Source organism: Schistocerca serialis, chromosome 1, assembly GCF_023864345.2.
Source record: "Schistocerca serialis cubense isolate TAMUIC-IGC-003099 chromosome 1, iqSchSeri2.2, whole genome shotgun sequence".
NCBI classification, from domain to species: Eukaryota; Metazoa; Arthropoda; class Insecta; order Orthoptera; family Acrididae; genus Schistocerca; species Schistocerca serialis.
Window position 1 is genome coordinate 241,044,603 of NC_064638.1, and position 20,728 is coordinate 241,065,330.

Below are 20,728 nucleotides of genomic sequence, written 5' to 3' on the forward strand. Positions count from 1 at the left end.
GATGGAAAGAATGACATCAGTAAATACAATAGCACATATCATCACGCCCAACAACCTTTTGTAGCAGCATCTCATAGAAAATAAATTGCACTGCAAACTATTTTGGTCTATGTGAATTGAAGTATCTGAAAAATTACACAGAATTTCTCTCCGAAGAGCCACCAGGCGCGTTATTTCTGGAATTTCTTCAGATATTTGCAATTGTATTTCTTCAATTTGCGGAATGAATCAGCTCAGACCTGCTTAATGCGTCATCCAGTGTCAACACACTGCTTCTTCAAAACTTATTAAGTAAGCAAAATAATAATGCACTTTATTATTACTGTGAATAAATCTGGACCATATCTCGAAACCGCTTATTGGTCTCAAAGTAGAGAAAATGTGTAGCACTCTGTTGCTACTATTCGCCCAGGTCTCTGCGTACTCACATAACGAAGAGGGAAATAAAGGCGTTCTCAGGCAGCACAGCGTCGAAAGATACTTCTTGTGCTTGATTTGCAGGGTTGCCAATCCTGCTGGTAATAAGCGTTTTAGCATAACGGTTGCGGATCTCGGACGACACATGCAGTTTGTACACCCTGGGTTGTTGAAGTCCCTGTAAAATAAAATTCAGTCAGTGAAAGTTGTCTTGCGGCTGTACGCAGACAGAACGACGTTATTGATACTGCTATCACACCCTGGGAGTTTCAACCCTACTCCAACGACATCGTTGGATTGCAACCTCAGAGTGTGGCAGCAATGTCCAAAGTTGTCAATATCGTCGTCCTGTTGTTCATGGCACTGCGAAATGTCGTTTGATTGAGTCAACACCCCAAGCGAAGGGATGACTTCATTGAGGTCCTCTGTGCCGTCCTCCGAGGCTTTCTCGTGTTGTGGTTACGCTGTTTACGTCTACAGAGCAGTCAGTCTTGCAGACACAGATGTACAGCAGGAGGTCGCAGTGCCCCTTGGATAACGCATTCGCAAAACTACAAAAAAAAAAAAAAAATAAATAAATGAACTGCACTGGACTATATTTCGAAAGTTAGTCAGATTGGTAGCTAAGTGTGTATACGAATAGGCACGACTAGTCTAATGTGAAAAACAACAAAATTTTAATTTAGATAGATGCGAAATGGGAAACCCTTTACCCTAAGACCCAAGTCCAGAATGACGAATAAACCTTTCTTACACCTCAATCGCAAATGCTAGACAGAAAAATAAAGAACGAGTTGTGGCAACAGAAACTCAGAGTTTCTACGGAGGGTTATAAGAAACATTCGATACAATACACTATTCAACAGGATCATCGAAGGAAGCTGAGAACATCACTTTCCTGTCAGTCATGAATTTCCGGAACTCTGCGGGTAAAATTTCCCCGCCTTTCCTAAGAAGTTCTGTTGATTCAGGGGACTTCCTTTCTTAATGTTCGTCAGTTGCCTAATAGAACTGGATGCCAACTCGATCATCAAACCGAAAATAAAACGAGGTTCTACATTTACTACACTGGGTCAGAAAACATTCCTCTAGAGATAATTAAATTTGGTAGCTCACCTCCAATAGGCAAGTATGTCTGAACCCATCTGAAATCATCATATTCAGACTTCAACATCCATCCTTCAGAATAAGATAACTGTAATTTATTTTCATCAGCCCTAGGTGTCCCTCGACCGACACACACACACACACACACACACACACACAGTTCCTTCCATTACCAAATCGACAATTTATTTGTCTGCTAGCAAGTCTCGCTGCTTCCAGATAGCTAGATGCTACACTTGCGTCTCTCCTCCATTCCATTCAATATCTCCTCGTTAATTATTAGTTGCGTTGTGGTCTTCAGTTCAGAGACTGGTTTGATGCAGCTTTACATGCTACTCTATCCTGTGCAAGCTTCTTCATCTCCGAGTAACTACTGTAACCTACATCCTTCTGAATCTATTTAGTGATTCATGCCTTGGTCTCCCTCTACGATTTTTACCCTCCATGCTTCCCTCCAGTACTAAATTGGTGATCACTTCATGCCACAGAACGTGTCCTACCAAACGATCCGTTCCGCTACTCAAGCTGTGCCACAAATTCCTCTTCTCCCCAATTCTATTCAGTACCTCCTTATTAGTTACACGATCTACCCATCGAATCGTCAGCATTCTTCTGTAGTACCACATTTCAAAGCTTCTATTCTCTACTTCTCTAAACTGTTTAACGCCCATGTTTCACTTCCATACATGACTACACCCGATACAAACACTTTCAGAACAGACATCCTAACACATAAATCTATACTCGATGTGAACAAATATCTCTTCTGCAGAAATGCTTTTCCTGCCATAGCCAGTCTACAGTTTATATCCTCTCTTAGTTATTTTGTTCCCCAAACAGCAAAACCCATTTACTCACTTCCTAATCTAATTACCTCCCATCACCTGATTTAATTCGACTACATTCCATTATACTCGTTTTGCTTTTACTAATGTTCATCTAATATCCTCCTTTCAAGACACTGTCCATTCTGTTCCACTGCTCTTCCAGGCCCTTTGCTGTCACTGACAGAATTACAATGTCGTCGGCCAACCTCGAAGTTCTTATTTCTTCTCCATGGATTTTAATTCCTACTCCTAAGTATTCTTTTGTTTCCTTCCTACCCATCTACTCTTATAACTTCCATTTGGTTTCTGTAAAAATTGTAAGTAGCCTTTCACTCCCTGTATTTTAAACCTGCCATCTTCAGAATTTGAAAGAGAGTATTCCAGTCAACATTACCAAAAGCTTTCTCTCCGTTTACAAATGTTATAAACGTAGGTTTGCCTTTTCTTAACCTATATTCTAAGATAAGTCGTAGGGCCAGTACTGCCTGGAGTGTTCCAACATTTCTACGGAATCCAAACTGATCTTCCCCGAGCTCGGCTTCTACCAATTTTTCCATACGTTTGTAAAGAATTTGTGTTAGTATTTTGCAGCTGTGGCTTATTAAACTGATAGTTCGGTCGACATCCGTCGACACCAGCTTTCTTTGAGATTGGAATTATTATATTCTTCTTCGTTCAAATGGTTCAAATGGTTCTGAGCACTATGGGACTTAACATCTGAGGTCATCAGTCCCCTAGAATTTAGAACTACTTAAACCTAACTAACCTAAGGACATCACACACATCCATGCCCGAGGCACGATTCTAACCTGCGACCGTAGCGGTCACGCGGTTCTTGACTGAAGCGCCTAGAACCGCACAGCCACACCGGCCGGCCATATTCTTCTTGAAGTCTGAAGGTATTTCGCCTGTCTCATACGTCTTGCTCACCAGGTGGAAGAGTTTTGTCATGGCTGGCTCTCCCAAGGCTATCTGTAGTTCTAATGGAATCTTCTCTACTCCTGGGACCTTGTTTCGACTTAAGTCTTTCAGTAACCTGTCAAATTCTTCAGGCAGTATCGTTTCTCCCGTTTCATCATCAATTACATCCCCTTCCATCTCCATAACATTGCCCTTAATTACATCGAAATTTTATAGACCCTCTACATACTCCTTCGACCTTTTTGCTTTCCCTTCTTAACTTAGGGTTGGTTTCCCATCTGAGCTCTCGATATTCCTACTGGTGGTTCTCTTTTCTCCAAAAATCTCTTTAATTTTCCTGTAGGCAGTATTTCTCTTACCCCTAGCGATATATGAATCTACATCCTTATATCTCTCCTCTATCTGCTTCCCCATTTTGCTCTTTGTGTTGATCACATTCTTGAGACGTTTTGTATTCCTTTTCGCCTGCTTCATTTACTGCGTTTTTATATTTTCTGGTTTCATCACTTAAATTCAATCTCTCTTCCGTCATCTTACGATTTCTACTAGACCTCGTCTTTTTACCGACTTGATCGTCTTCTGCCTTCACTATTTCATCTGTCAAAGCTATCCAGTCTTCTTGCATTGTATTTTTTCCCCTGTTCTTTTCAACCGTTCCCTAATGGTCCCTCTGAAACTCAACAAAACCTCTCGTTCTTGCAGATTATCCAAGTCCCGTCTCCTTGAGTTCCTACCTTTCTCCTGTTTCTTCAGTTTTAATGTACAATTCATATCCAATAAATTGTGGTCTGAGCCCACATCTGCCACTGGAAATGTCTTACAATTTAAAACCTGGTTCCTCTCTCTCTTACCATTACAAAATCTATCTGAAACTTTCCAGTGTCTCAGGTCTCTTCCAGGCGTATAACCTTCTTTCATTATTCTTAAACCAAATGTCAGCCATATTAACTTATGCTCTATGCAAAATTCAACCAGAATGCTTCCTCTTTTAAATATTTGTCTCCCTTAACTATCTGAATAATTTATTTTATCGCATCGTACATTTCTTCAATCGCTTCATCTTCTGCGGAGCTAGTTGGCATATAAACAAATGGGTGAAATGGCTATGAGCACTATGCGACTTAACTTCTCAGGTCATCGATCGCCTAGAACTTAGAACTACTTAAACCTAACTAACCTAAAGACATCAAACACATCCATGCCCGATGCAGGATTCGAACCTGCGACCGTAGCGGTCGCGTGGTTCCAGACTGAAGCACGTAGAACCGCTAGGCCACAACGGCCGGCTGGCATATAAATATGTACTACTGTGGTAGGCGTGTGCTTCGTATCTATGTTGGCTACAATAATGCGTTTACTATATTGTTCGTAATAGCTTATCTCCATTCCTATTTTTTATTCATTATTAAACCTACTCTTTGAAAAATAGTTCAAATGGCTCTGATCACTATGGGACTTAACTGCTGTGGTCATCAGTCCCCTAGAACTTAGAACTACTTAAACCTAAGGACATCAAACACATCCAGGCCCGAGGCAGGATTCGAACCTGCGACCGTAGCGGTCGCTCGGTTCCAGATCCTACTCTTTCATTAGAGTTATTTGACTTTGTGTTTATAACGCTCTATTCACCTGGTCGAAAGTCTTGTTCCTCCTGCCACCAAACTTCACTAATTCCAGACAATATCTAACTTTAATCTACCCATTTCCCTTCTTAAATTTCCTAACCTACCTGCCCAATTAAGAGATCTGACATTCCACGTTCCGATCCGTAGAACGCCAGTTTTGTTTCTCCCGATAACGACGTCCTCCTGAGTAGTCCCCGCCCGGAGATCCAAAAGGGGGCTTATTTTACCTCCGGAATATTTTACCCAAGAGGACGCCATCATCGTTTAACCACTCAGCAAAGCAGCATGCCCTCCGGAAAAATTTCAGCAGTTTGCAGCACCAGCACAGCGAGGTCGTTTTGGTTGCTGTTACAAGGCCAGATCAGTCAATCACCCAGACTGTTGCCCCTGCAACTACCGAAAAGGCTGCTGCCCCTCTTCAGTAACCACACGTTCGTCTTGCCTCTCAACAGGTACCACTCCGCTGTAGTACGGCTATCTGTACCATTGTGGCACGCAAGTCTCCCCAACAACGACAATTTCCATGGTTCATTTAACGTTCAGCACACTTATGCCTCCGTTCTCTTCTTGTATGAATTTTTCGTGGTCCACATTTCGCTTCCACACAAGACTACAACCCATATAAAGACATTCAGAAAAGTTTTCATAATACTAAAATTTATATTCAATGTTAGGAAATTTCTCCTTTTCCGAAACCCATTTCTTGCTATTGCCAGTCTGAATTTTAAGCCCTCTCTGCACTTTTTATGACATAAAACGAAATTAATCATTTCAAAAAAATGTTGAATTATAGTAAACTGAATTAATATCATAAATTAAATTACTTCTGATTTTTTGTAATCGGTACGCGATGTGGTTAGCACTTCATTTGATTATCCTATACGCTCTGAAGCTAGTAATCCTTGTGCAGTTGATAATACTACACTACTGCCCATAAAATATCTACACCACGAAGATGACGTGCTACAGACGCAAAATTTAACCGACAGGAAGAAGATGCTGTGATATGCAAATGATTAGCTCTTCAGAGCATTCATACAAGGTTGGCGCCGGTGGCGACACCTACAGCGTGCTAACATGAGGAAATTTTCCAACCGATCTCTCACACACAAACAGCAGTTGACCGGCGTTGCCTGGTGAAACGTTGTTGTGATGCCTCGTGTAAGGAGGAGAAATGCGTACAATCACGTTTCAGACTTTGATAAAGGTCGTATTGTAGCCTATCGCGATTGTGGTTTACCGTACCGCGACATTGCTGCTTGTGTTGGTCGATATCCAATGACTGTTAGCAGAATATGGACTCGGTGGGTTCAGGAGGATAATACGGAATGCCGTGCTGGATTCCAACGGCCTCGTATCACTAGCAGTCGAGATGACAGGCATCTTATCCGCATGGCTGTAACGGATCGCGCAGCCACGTCTCGATCCCTGAGTCAACAGATGGGGACGTTTGCAAGACAACAACCATCTGCATGAACAGTTCGACGACGTTTGCAGCAGTATGGACAATCAGCTCGGAGACCATGGCTGCGGTTACCCCTGACGCTGCATCACAGACAGGAGCGCCTGCGATGGTGTACTCAACGACGAACCTGGGTGGACGAATGGCAAAACGTCATTTTTTCGGATGAATCCAGGTTCTGTTTACAGCATGATGATGGTCGCATCCGTGTTTGGCGATATCGTGGTGAACGCACATTGGAAGCGTGTATTCGTCATCGCCATACTGGCGTATCACCCGGCGTGATGGTATGGGGTGCCACTGGTTACACGTCTCGGTTACCTCTTGTTCGCATTGACGGCACTTTGAACAGTGGACGTTACATTTCAGATGTGTTACGACCCGTAACTCTACCCTTCATTCGATCCCTGCGAAACCATACATTTCAGCAGGGTAATTCACGACCGCATGTTGCAGGTCCTGTACGGGCCTTTCAGGATACAGAATATGTTCGATTGCTGCCCTGGCCAGCACATTCTCCAGATCTCTCACTAGCTGAAAACGTCTGGGTAATGGTGGCCGAGCAAGTGGCTCGTCACAATACGCCAGTCACTACTCTTAATGAACTGTGGTATCGTGTTGAAGCTGCATGGGCAGCTGTACCTGTACACGCCATCCAATCTCTGTTTGACTCAATGCCCAGGCGTATCAAGGCAGTTATTACGGCCAGAGGTGGTTCTTCTGGGTACTGATTTCTCAGGATTTATGACCCCAAATTGCGTGAAAATGTAATCACATGTCAGTTCTAGTATAATATAAATGTACATTGAATACCCGTTTATCATCTGGTTTTCTTCTATGAGTAGCACTTTTAATAGCCAGTAGTGAATTTACAACGGTCCACTAGTAAGGATTCATTAATGCAGAACGAAAGCTTACACCAGCAGTGTTACTGTCACCAATGTTACAAGGTAACAAAAGTTCAATATGTGTTTATGATGGTTCAAATGGCTCTGAACACTATGGGACTTAACATCTTAGGTCATCAGTCCCCTAGAACGTAGAACTACCTAAACCTAACTAGCCTAAGGACATCACACACACCCATGCCCGAGGCAGGATTCGAACCTGCGACCATAGCTTTGGCGCGGTTTCCAGACTGAAGCGCCTAGCACGTTTATGATATCACATGCTTATCTGTCTGACATTCCTTAGTAACTTTCATACAGGTACAGGCGGTATGGACAATGGTATTATGCGATCTAAGATGGTCTAATACTAAATTGTTAGTATCCACTCGTGTGTTCCATTTGTTTTGATAGCCTTGTGTACTTCAAATAACTGTACAAAGCAGATTTGACGGCTTGCCAGACGATCTTTCCCAGCTCCAGTAGTCGGTGCAGTAGCGTTTTCTACAGGATACTTTCGATATTTTGTAAGAGTGTCCATATTGATATGGGTAAACTATAATAAACTAATTGATATAAATGGTACTGCTGTCGCTGCCTCGAGGACACAGCAACGAGTAGTGTACTCTCAAGGGCTTTTCCCTTAGTTTATTTTTTTTTTTAATTTAGTTCTTTGAGAGTCGTGGCTACTGCCAAACGAGGTGATAGAAATCGGAGCCTAAGTCAGCTGATAACCTCGCTCCCATCATCTATGATAGAACAGGACCTTGAGTTACGAAAAACATTTTCGAGTGAAGAAAGCTTCCGTTGCATTTTAGAGTTAATGTCAGCGTGTGGAAAGAGTATTAGAGGATCATTGCTTACTGTATCATAATCAGTGACAGTTGTTTAGGTATCTGCAATGCACGTATGGAACACCTATCGGAACGTATCCTCTTCAGCGGACGGGTTCTTACTCAGGTTTGGACAGAATTTCCAGTTATTCTGATTCACGTTATTTAAAGCCATATATCCGTTTCAAAAATGTGGAAACTAGGATAAAATTCGTCGGATTTTGAAAGGTGCCACTTAATGGAATAATGCTTGTGTGATATTATTTGCAAAATAACATATAGACTATACAGTATAGTTTTAGGTTGAAACTTTACATTGCGTGAAAATATCATTAGCAGTTAATAACTTCGAACAATATTGCCAACTATACAAGGGATTACGCGACACCTTAACGTGGACAAACGTATCGAGTAGGAAAACCAGACAATATACCGTTTAATGTATATCCAGAGACGCAGGCCAAATAATGCAGTAGCTTTCCACAGTCACAAAATAACCTTGTTAACACGTCAAATAAATTTGACACAAATGCAGTAGGCACATTTTAACACCGTCCATGGCTGCTATCGTACCGCAAGCCGAAATTACTTGGAAAGATCTATTTCTATGTAAAGACAGTCATCAGATTCAAAACTTTTATCCATTTTTTAGGACAGACTACTCGTATAGTTTAAAATAAAAACAACAGGCCGACATCCAAATTTTTATTCCGTTCCAAAAAATACTGAACAACGTCGATAATAGCATTCCACTATTTGACCACTGCACATACTCAGTAATGGGAGGTATTGAAATAAGCACCTCTGCTGCTGAGAAACGACAAAGATCATTCTAGTCGAACAAGACAGCATGCTGATCTGATTTTATCTGCATAAAATTCACACCTGATACGCTGCGGTGCTAGATCCTTTCCCAGGTCGTGTTTACCGAGGACGTCCCGAACAACAGATAGTCCCGCGTGACTAATACTGTAAATGTGTAAAAAAAAGGTAAAAAACTAATGTATAGAATTAGAAAGCAATTTCGCTGTGTTGGAGGATAAATTACTTCTTGTACAGTAATATAATTTTCCAGGTGCGTTCAATTGTATACGCGTATGTGGACACTGCAAAATTTCTTGCAAACAAAGTTAATAGTAAAGAAGTAATAAATGAAAACTCATCCTCAAATATTGATTGAATATACTCACAAGAAGAACACGGCAAGTGTCATCATAACCAGATTTCTCAGAAACTTAGCTCATTTAAAGAGAGGCCAGTATAAGCTAACATGTGTCTTCGGTTATTCGTAGGTATTCGACAGTTTCTGAGAAAACATCAGTCAAAATTTTCCAGGTGCTTTATATGCAAAAAAATTGGAAATTTGAGGGACGTTCTATGGGACAAAATTACTAAGTTCGTCGGTCCCTAGGCTTACACACTACTTAATCTTAAACAAACTTACACTAAGGACAACACACACGCCCATTCCCAAGGGAGAACTCGAACCTCCGACGGAGGGAGCTGCGTGAACCGTGGGAAGGTGCTCAGACCGCACGGCTCCCCGCGCGGTCAGCTTTATGTAGCTTTTACCAAGTGACTGGTGACGCAATAGCAAGCATCGGAGCTTCTTGCTTTTGCGCACCGTGTTCGAATCCTAATTATTATTTTTAATTTTTCTACCCACGTCCGTAGAAGATTACTACTAGAATGTTTTCCAATGTATATTGATATATCTTTGTCCTCGTCTACTAATTATACGCCTGGCGAATGAACTTAAAATAAAGAAATAACATATACAGATGATGTCGATATTTCTGTTTTAGCACTCTATACGAAGACTGTTCAAAAAGTAACCTACTTTACTGTCTACTGTTGAAATCAACCACGGTACTGGGCGCGTATTCTGTCTATGTTTGTAGACATACTCTGTGCGCGTACCTGATTTTCTTCATGGCTGCGGGAACAGCCCGTCATTGGCTGGCTGTTGACAACTGAACGAGTATAGGTGGTAGTCGGCGGGTTTTGTATTGTGGTCAAAATGAGAAAGTTGAACAACGTTATTGCACCAAATTTTAAGCTTGACGATTCTCAAGGTGAAACAATCCGCAGGATTCGACAAGTGTTTTGAGAGAAACAGTGGCTACTACTGAGTGGTACAACAGCTTCAAAGATGGCCGTTCATCAGGGAAGAGTGAGGCACGTTTAGGTAGGTCCTCAACATTCGCAAATGAGGTCGTGATGCAGGATAGACGAATCACGATCAGAGTACTCGCAGACATGTTTAAATTAGTACTTGATTCATTCATTTCATTTTAATGGAGCATTAGGACCTCAGAAGGAGGTTTGTGCCGAAGTTGCTAATAAATGAGCAGAAATAATTTCGTTCCAAGATCGCTCAGACGCTTGAATTCCCATGTTTCATATGTTTGTGCCATCGGTATCACACAAGGGAAGGCATCAAATCTCCCTGATGAATAAATATAAGAATTCATGTAAGAGTGAAATATAAGAATATCATAATTTAAAATGATTGTACCCTCTGAAAATACCACACATACATATATTATATAATAAACATATAACACTTATTGTGCAACGTACTTGTAATATTATAATTAATATAATTAATAATCTGTATATTGAGCAAGCAGTGAAGGAAACAAAAGAAAAATTCGGAGTAGGTATTAAAATCCATGGAGAAGAAATAAAAGCATTGAGGTTCGCCGATGACATTGTAATTCTGTCAGAGACAGCAAAGGACTTGGAAGAGCAGTTGAACGGAATGGACAGTGTCTTGAAAGGAGGATATAAGATGAACATCAAAGTAAAACGAGGATAATGGAATGTAGTCGAATAAAGTCGGGTGATGCTGAGGGAATTAGATTAGGAAATGAGACACTTAAAGTAGTAAAGGAGTTTTGTTACTTGGGGAGCAAAATAATTGATGATGGTCGAAGTAGAGAGGATATAAAATGTAGACTGGCAATGGCAAGGAAAGCGTTTCTGAAGAAGAGAAATTTGTTAACGTCGAGTATAGATTTAAATGTCAGGAAGTCGTTTCTGAAAGTATTTGTATGGAGTGTTGCCATGTATGGAAGTGAAACATGGACGATAAATAGTTTGGACAGTAAGAGAATAGAAGCTTTTGAAATGTGGTGCATGGAGGGTAAAAATCGTAGAGGGAGATCAAGAGATGAATACACTAAGCAGATTCAGAAGGATTTGGGTTGCAGTAGTTACTGGGAGGTGAAGCAGCTTGCACAGGATAGAGTAGCATGGAGAGCTGCATCAAACCAGTCTCAAGACTGAAGACCACAACAACAACAATTAATATAACACACTTGCATCCCCTAACGCGGTAAGAAACGTTCATGTGTGATAACATTCTATGTGCAGGAGTATAAAGATAAAAGAAATATAGGAAAAAGTGATCGGGTTTCGGGCACGGCTTGCAAAAATGAGACACCGCAATGCTACAGCGCCATCTATCACAAAGCGAAAAGAGTGGTCCAACTAAAACATTCATATATCTTTACGTACTACACGAATATGAAATAAAAAATGAGGTTTCCTATTTAAAAAAAAACGCAGTTGATATTCGTTTGGCCTATGGCAGCGCCATCTAGCGGGCAAACCATAGCGCCATCTGGTTTCCCCCTTCAAGCTAGACGAGTTTCGTTCTTTGTAGTTTTTTCGGTTGATGCTTATTTCGTGGGATATTTGGCCCGGTCACTATCAATGGACCACCCTGTATATAAATGATATAGTAGAAAGCGTCGGATGCTCTATAAGGTTACTCGCAGATGATGCAGTTGTTTATGCCAAAGTAGCACCGTCAGAAGATAGTAAAAATTTGCAGAACGACCTGCAGAGAATTGACGTAAGGTGCAGACTCTGGCAGTTGACCCTTAACGTAAATAAATACAACATACGGAAGGAAATCCACTACTGTACAGCTACACTATTGATGACAAACAGCTGGAGACAGCGTCTGCCGTAAAATATCTAGGCATAAGTATCCAGAGCGACCTTAAGTGGAATGACCATATGAAACAGATAGTTGGAAAAGCAGACACCAGACTCATATTCATCGGAAGTATCTTAAGGAAATGTAACTCATCCCCGAAAGAAATGGCTTATAAGGCGCTCGTTCGCCCGATTCTTGAGAATTGTTCATCTATCTAGGATCCCTATCAGGTAGGACTGATAGACTAGGAGATCCAACGAAGAGCGATGCGTTTCGTCACGGGATCGTTTCGCTGGCGAGAGAGTGCTACGGAGATGTTAAACTAACTCCACTGGTAGAAGTTAGAAGAGAGGCGTTGTGCATCACAGAGACATTTACTATTGAAATTTCTGGACAGCACTTTTCAGGAGGAGTCGGTCAACACATTACTCACCCCCACATATGTCTCGCGTATTGACCACGAGCAGGATATTCGAGACATTAGAGCCAATACAGAGGCTTACCGACAATCATTCTTCCCACGCATTATTCACGAGTGGAACAGGGTTGGAGGGATCAGACAGTCGTGCCGAAAGTACCCTCCGCCACCCACCATTAGGTGCCTTGCGGAGTATGATGTAGATGTAGATGTAGACGCGACTTGCCTTGTGAGCGGTTATTGACAGTTGCCGTCGAACATTGGCGTGGTCACATAAACATGATTGGGCAATGTAATTAGAGAGGTCTCTCATAACTGCTTCAACAATAAGCTTTACGAAGAATGTCTAACATACCGTCGACGATGAGATCGTTAGAGACGGCCCAAGCGTTGGTTTTGAAAAAGATGAAGGAATAGACCATACCCTTCCCAAACAAACCATCCCGATATTTACATTAAGTAATTTTGTGGAAAGCTAGGAAAAAAGTCTGATGCGATTTCATCGAAGTACTGAGCTCGGAGTCCACCTGAAGCGATTCATTAATCCCAAAACAAACCCATATACGGATCGCGCGATTAGGATTCGGTCAGACATTCTTCCTGAATATGTCTTACCCACTCGTCGCCATGTTTATGTTATCCCTTGAAATTTGTGTCAACAATGATATAATTTTGATGGTACATTCAGTAAAAAAAAATGTAAATGTCGTGTGACTATGGCCTCCCGTCAGGTAGACCGTTCGCCGGGTGCAAGTCTTTCGTCAACTTGCGCGTCGATGGGGATGAAATGATGATGATGAGGACAACACAACACCCAGCCCCTGAGCGGTGAGAATCTCCGACCCAGGTACATTAAGTGGTATATGTGGATACTTTCTGCAAAATGAGTTACAAATCAACAAAAGCGATCTCGTTGTTCGGGAAGTCACAACGAATCAGCACAAGTATGCACATATCCTTGGAGAGCGTGTCTACCCCTACATGCAGTTTGTTTTCCCTCGGCACGATGGCCTCTACCAGCAGGACAATGCAACATGTCACACAACTCGCAACATACATGCGTGGCTTAAAGAGCACCAAGAACAGCCTACGGTATTCCCTTGGCCACCAAACTCCCTGAATTTAAGTCCAATCCAGAATTTGTGGCACCACATCGATCATGATGTTCGTGCAACGGGTCCTCAACCGAGAAACGGAGCGAAGCTGGCAACGGCACTGGATCGGTATGACCCCACATCCTTGTCGGTACCTTCGGAAACCTCATTGACTCTCTTCCTGCTCGTCGTGTCCGCCACGATAGGTGCCGGCATGGTAGCTCAGCATGTTCAGTCAGAGGGTTTAGCTACCCTCTGTAATAAAAAACTGAGTAAATGGATCAACGAACAAAGTGAGCGAGTGTCATCGGACGTCTGCCACGAACAAATTCAACGAACAATATAGAAGAAAAATGAGATAGAAAAGGATAGGTGACTGGTCAGCGTGACGGACTGCCGTCCTAAGGGGCCCGGGTTCGATTCCCGGCAGGGTCGAAGATTTTCTCCGCTCAGGGATTGGGTGTTGTGTTGTCTTCCTTATCACTTCATCCCTATCCGGCGCGCAGGTCGCCCAACGAGGCGTCGAATGAAATAAGACCTGCACTGAGGCGGCCAGACCTGCCCCCGTAAGGGGCCTCCCGGCCAATGACGCCAAACGCTCATTTCCATTTCCTGCACGTCTTGGAGGGGTCCCTATTGTAAAAGGTGGTTATTCAGCCTTTTGACAGGTCTTCAAATTAATGTGACTGGACAGAGTATATATAGAACAAACAAGTATACCGAGCTGCTGTTTTCGCTAAGTGAAGCGGAAAATGAGGAGAAAATTGTGGTTTATGCAAACAGTAGCTGCCGAATTATAGTACTGATTATTTTTTTAAAAACGATACTACATGATTTTGGCTATGATGATGGAAAGGTCACTCAAAGAGGGCTTCAACGAGATGATGTACTCCAAGAGGGCTTCAACGAGAATATGTCTTCGGAACTTGGTGAAATACTAACAACCACTTTCATTAAAACATCGAACTCCAGTGTATAAAACAGCTTCAAACGTCTGATTACTTTACAAATGAGTTAATAAGTTCAGTGTTTGATGTTAAGCTTGTAAGCGAGAAAAAATTCCGAAAAGGTTCGAAATTATTTGTAAATTGTCATGTTTATGGCCTCATACCTTCTGAACTATGTATCGACAGTGATGTAATTTTGCTGATACATTCAATGGTATTTGTCGATTTGTTCTGCAAAATATGTTTCAAATGGAGCTAGCAGTAAAAAAAAAAAAAAAAAAAAAAGTCTTCCCTGGTGCTTGAGTTTTACTGCGTGAACAGCGGAAACATTCCTTTCATCAACTTGTGAGGAGTGTAAGCTAGCAAAAGTTAAGATTTGCAGTTTTGTGCAAAATTCGTTGAAATTCGCTAAATGCTCTCATTATCAAACACTGGCTGAGTATGAATATCGACTACGTGATTTGAACATCATGAGTTACGTTGTCTCAAGACATGCAAAGTTTGTCGTATTTGTCTTGTATTAAAAGCTTAACGTTAAGACTGTATCTCCTAATGACCTGATAACGAAAGCGTTTTACAGTTGTAAATTCGGCCAGAAATTCATTGAAAGACAAAAATAGATTTCTTGTTGTCCCTGGAAGACTTTAGATAGGCAACCAGCAACTAGGGTTTGCACCGTGCCTCGTGCACCGTGTTAGCCGTTCGACAATACAGACAAAACAGCACCGCAAACCACTGTCTTGCCGTCAGGAGGGGATGTCCCATATACGCCGCCCTGCTGCAGCACACTCGTAATTTAGGTACAGTTAGTGTATTCACTAATGCTCATGAAGCCCATCAGTTTGAACCCTTTTGCTGTAGCGGTGAGACAATTCGCTCCAGAAGACATTGAGAGTATCACATTGTATACCAAGTGGATAGGATTTTCTTTCCTGGCGATCATCGCTAACCTGTTAGGGCAGCGATGAGGTTGTTCGCTGCAAGGTACCGTGATCGTGATAAGCCCTCACCATCTGTCGTTACAAATATTACTAGTAACTGGAAGAAACTAGAAGTGTGAAAATAACATAACACCACCTAAAAAGAACAGTAGAGGCCCCCCCCCCCCCCCCCCCCCCTCGGTAGTTCGAGTCCTCCCTCGGGCATGGAATGTGTGTGTTTTCCTTACCGTAAGTTAGTTTAAGTTACATTAAGTAGTGTGTAAGCCTAAGGACCTATGGCCTCAGCAGTTTGGTCCCACAGGATTATTACGACAAATTTCCAAAAGTCAGCGCAAGGAGTGCTCTACACATACTAACCTAGCTGACAAGCCCAGCAATTCCAGGTATTCATTCTGCTAATTTTCTGTTAGAAACGAAATCTGGCCAGTATTCCTGTAGTAGACTTGGAGTGAGACGATTCCGTACGGTTTCTGTACGCTGAACGTAGCTGATTTGAGCTTTGAGAGTCTACAACAACTTTTTCTAAAAGCCCCTTTGGCAACGCCTCTTTGTATCTCTATAGACGGCTATTGTTTCGCCTACAGCCGTTTCCACTCACTCGTTGAAAGCTCTCAGAAACGCTGTCGCGTGTCAGGGATTTCAATAAGTTGACTCAACTGTAGGAGTATCTTACAGTAAAGAATAGATGTATTAAAACTTCATGGATGATGCGACATTTTTTCACACACCTCAGTGTTTGTGACATCATATCTCTTGTACTATGTGTCGTACAATGACATATTTTTGTAGATATATTCAGCGCTATATGTGGCTACTGTCTACGAAATATGATACGAACAATATTAGCAGCAAAGAAGTAATAAATATAACGCCATGTTTGATGGGGAAGTTTTTTACGCGTTTCAGTGTTTATAATGTGATATCTCCAGATCTATGTGTCACACAACGACATAATTTTGTAGGTATGTTCAGGGGCATATATGCATACTGTCTGCATAATGTATTGCGAATAGAGTTATTAGCACGGAAGTAATATATTTGAAACTCATGCATGATGCGGCAGTTTTTTTACGTATCTCATTATTTATGACAGCATATCTCCTGAACTATGATAAACAGGTGGTTCTTAACCCACAGCGATTATTGAATGACATTAAGGCATACTTGTACAAAGTTTAGTTGAAATTTGTGCGGTGGTTTAGGACATACACACATTCAAACACCCGTTTCTACAATATGCATGGAATCCATCTGATTTCATTTTGGTCCATCAACAGCTTCATGCTAATAACTTTCAAAATCGACTACAGTTCTCCGAATTGTATCTACAAAAACTGCTAAGTGATGTGGCGTTTCTATGCACGATCTTGCTTACGGATGTGACATTGTCTACGCCGTGCGAAGTGGTAGCGTGGTTTCAGGCGCCATGTCACGGACTGCGCGGCCCCTCACGCCAGAGTTTCAAGTCCTCCCTCAGGCATGGGTGTGTGTGTTGTTCTTAGCATAAGTTAATTTAAGTAGTGTGTAAGAGTAGGGACCGATGACCTCAGCAGTTTGGTCCCTCAGAAATAACCACACATTTGAAACATTTTTGACATTGTTTACAAATGATGGGCAACTCAGTCCTCGCAGGATGCACTACTGATCAGTTGAGAATCAACACTGGCTGGGAAAACTGAATACACGACGATCTGCTATTATTAACTGATGTGACACTACGCATAAGATAAGAATGGTATCAATACCTCACATGTGCCCCTGCCCCCCCCCCCCCCCCCCCCGTTGTGAAGCAAAAACCTTAGCAGAGCACTGGAGTTCGTAGTCGGTTGTATCAAAATGGTTTGCCCGCCCCTCAGCCTTATCCGCTGTGCACTTATAACTAAAAATGCCGTAATGATACAGGGTCGTACTGTGGGTGAAGACCAGATGAAATGTAGTGACAGTTATTTTCTGCTTAAGGGTTCAGTGCAAATTTAATCGAAATCGACGTAGCGCTTTAGTCGGGTAAAAGTAACAGAGTTACTTCCGCGTTTAATAATTTTAATATGGAATAAAGATTCAAATAAAAACGGAGCTTACTTTGCAAAAATGGCTCTGAGCACTGTGGGACTTAACATCTCAGGTCATCAGTCCTCTAGGACTTAGAACTACTTAAACCTAACTAACCTAAGGACATCACACACATCCATGCCCGAGGCAGGATTCGAACCTGCGACCGTAGCGGTCGCGCGGTTCCAGACTGAAGCGCCTAGAACCGCTCGGCCACCAACGGCCGGCGCTTACTTTGCAAATGTGGAGCTCTTTAGAAAGAGTCTTGCTAGAAGAAATACAAAACTACCAATATATAACTCCCTGGTCAGCTCATTTGTCACATATTGGACAGAAGTATGGGCAGAACATGACAAAAATGCAATAACAAGCTTTCAGCGGAAAATACTGCGCAATATCTGTGGTGCAACAAGGGAGTAAGAAAGCTGGTGAATACGCTCCAACGCCGAATTACACGTATTTACACAAGGTAGGAGCATAGTGAATTTTGTGAAATCACAGCGAATACGACGGTTAGGACACATGGCGAGAATGGCACTGGATACAATTCAAAGAAAAATGATGAAAAGTGTGATCCATTTAGCTAGGAGAAAATGGAGACGTAGAAGAAGGTGTACTGACGAAGTGATAGTGGATTTCACCAGTATGGGAGTCCGATGGTGCAAAAGAGCAGCAGATATCCGAGAAATGTGGAGGAAAATCGTTGAAGAAGCCGAGGTTCACCAAGGGCTTTAGCGCTACTAAAGAAGAAGAAGAAGAAGAAGAAGAAGAAGAAGAAAAAGAGAATGGGTTCAACACGTTGAGGATGGTATAGGCATTGTATTCATTACGTTGAATCGCATTACGTGGAACATTTCATCCAATAAAAACATTTTCGCAAATACGATAAAGCGATAAAGTTCAAAAGTCAATGGATAAAGAGCTTTCTCGAGGAAGAAATGTTTTTACGCATTTCGCGTAAAATTTTTCAAATCACTGAATGTCTTGTACTGCACACTTCCTAAAGTAGGCCATGTTCTTCCTCGGCTTCAAGCTATCTCTGTACCAAATTTCATTAAAATTTGGTCAACAGTTTTTTGTGAAAACATATGAGAGACAGTTACTTAGGGTATTTACAACATTCGTATACAAAGCACGGACTATACAATTGCCGAACGATCACTGAAAATAGTCGCATTTGTTAAGTATCTGAGAGTACGCGTACTGGGCGATTTAAAGTAGAACAACCACATAAAACTAAGCGTAGGAAAGCCATATGCCAAACTGAGATTCATTGGAAGAATCACGAGGAGGAACAGACCACACACGAAGGAGGGAGGTTACAAAACACTCTATCTATGGTGACGTGAGCATTTCTTCTCAGTCTGGTACCCTTATCCTCCTGATAGAGGAAACAGAGAAGATTCGAAGAAAACCGCTAGCGTTTCGTTACCATTGCGCGGAAGCCTCACACACATTCTCATCGAGCTCCGGTGGCAGACGCAACAAGAGACACTTTGTGCATGACGGTGTGGTTCGCTGCTACAATACGCAGAGCGGTCGTTCCTAGGAGAATAAAACAACATTTTTTCCTGTTACCTCGGGAAAAGACTGAAGGCGAAATTAGAGAGAATCGAGTTCACATGGACGTTTTGCACAAACGCCTCCTTCTGTCCACCTATATCCACTCAAACAGGAAAGGCAGCAAGTTCCAGTGGTACGCGAAATACTGTCTACCACACACATTGCGGCAGCTTACGAAGTATGGAAGTAGATTTAGATATAAATGACTAAAAAATCACCAACAGGTGCAGTAACAGTTAAACGTAGGCTATGAATGGTGTGCGTGATACGTGAGGTAACCTGAACAGAGACGGCGACCAGCAGCGCCGCCGACACCACGACCGCCCTGAAGTCCATCGCCAGCTGCAATTGAGGCTGCAGGCCGCGCAGCTGACCCATCGCCAGCCAGCCGCCCAAACCGTGTGACGTCAGCAAGGGACTATCACCCGACCGCGAGCCTCCCTGCTCGCTCGACTTGTAGACAGCTATCGTTAATCAAGGGCACCACCTTCCATCAATCTGAGCAACATATAAATAATGCTAATCTGACTCACCGCATGTACACTACTGGCCATTAAAATTGCTACACCACGAAAATGACGTGCTACAGACGCGAAATTTAACCGACAGGAAGAACATGCTGTGATATGCAAATGATTAGCTTTTCAGAGCACTGAGAAAAGGTTGGCGCCGGTGGCGACACATACAACGTGCTGCCATGAGGAAAGTTTCCAACCGATTTCTCATACACAAACAGCAGTTGACCGGCGTTGCCTGGTGAAACGTTGTTGTGATGCCTCGTGTAAGGAGGAGAAATGTGTACCATCACGTTTCCTACTTTGATAAAGATCGGAGTGTAGCCTATCGCGATTGCGGTTTTCGTATCGCGACATTGCTGCTCGCGTTGGTCGAGATCCAATGAGTGTTAGCAGAATATGGAGTCGGTGGGTTCAGGAGGGTAATACGGAACGCCGTGCTGGATCCCAACGGCCTCGTGTCACTATCAGTCGAGATGACAGGCATCTTATCCGCATGGCTGTAACGGATCGTGCAGCCACGTCTCGATCCCTGAGTCAACAGATGGGGACGTTTGCAAGACAACAACCATCTGCACGAACAGTTCGACGACGTTTGCAGCAGCATGGACAATCAGCTCGGAGACCATGGCTGCGGTTACCCCTGACGCTGCATCACAGACAGGAGCGCCTGCGATGGTGTACTCAACGACGAACCTGGGTGGACGACTGGCAAAACGTCATTTTTTCGGATGAATCCAGGTTCTGTTTACAGCATCATGATGGTCGAATCCGTGTTTGGCGACATCGTGGTGAACGCACATTGGAAGCGTGTATTCGTCATCGCCACACTGCCGTATCACCCGGCGTTATGGTATGGGGTGCCATTGGTTACACGTCTGGGTAACCTCTTGTTCGCATTCACGGCACTTTGAACAATGGACGTTACATTTCAGATGTGTTACGACCTGTGGCTCTACCCTTCATTCGATCCCTGCGAAACCCTACATTTCAGCAGGATAATGCACGACCGCATGTTGCAGGCCCTGTACGGGCCTTTCTGGATACGGAAAATGTTCGACTGCTGCCCTGGCCAGCACATTCTCCAGATCTCTCACCAATTGAAAACGTCTGGTCAATGGTGGCCGAGCAACTGGCTCGTCACAATACGCCAGTCACTACTCTTGATGACCT

The 20,728-nt window shown here is 42.7% G+C and overlaps 1 protein-coding gene across 1 annotated transcript in view; it reads right to left on the minus strand.

The window, feature by feature from the left end:
- LOC126463248 (inter-alpha-trypsin inhibitor heavy chain H4-like) overlaps positions 1-19,474 on the minus strand; it is a 170,187-nt gene extending 150,713 nt beyond the window's left edge. The window contains exons 1-2 of the mRNA XM_050096144.1: positions 19,320-19,474; positions 429-595 (exon numbers count right to left, since the gene is read on the minus strand). Coding sequence (XP_049952101.1) covers positions 429-595; positions 19,320-19,418 — 266 coding nt within the window. The 5' untranslated portion in view covers positions 19,419-19,474. The remainder of the gene's footprint in view (positions 1-428; positions 596-19,319) is intronic.
- Between the last annotated feature and the right edge of the window lie 1,254 nt (positions 19,475-20,728).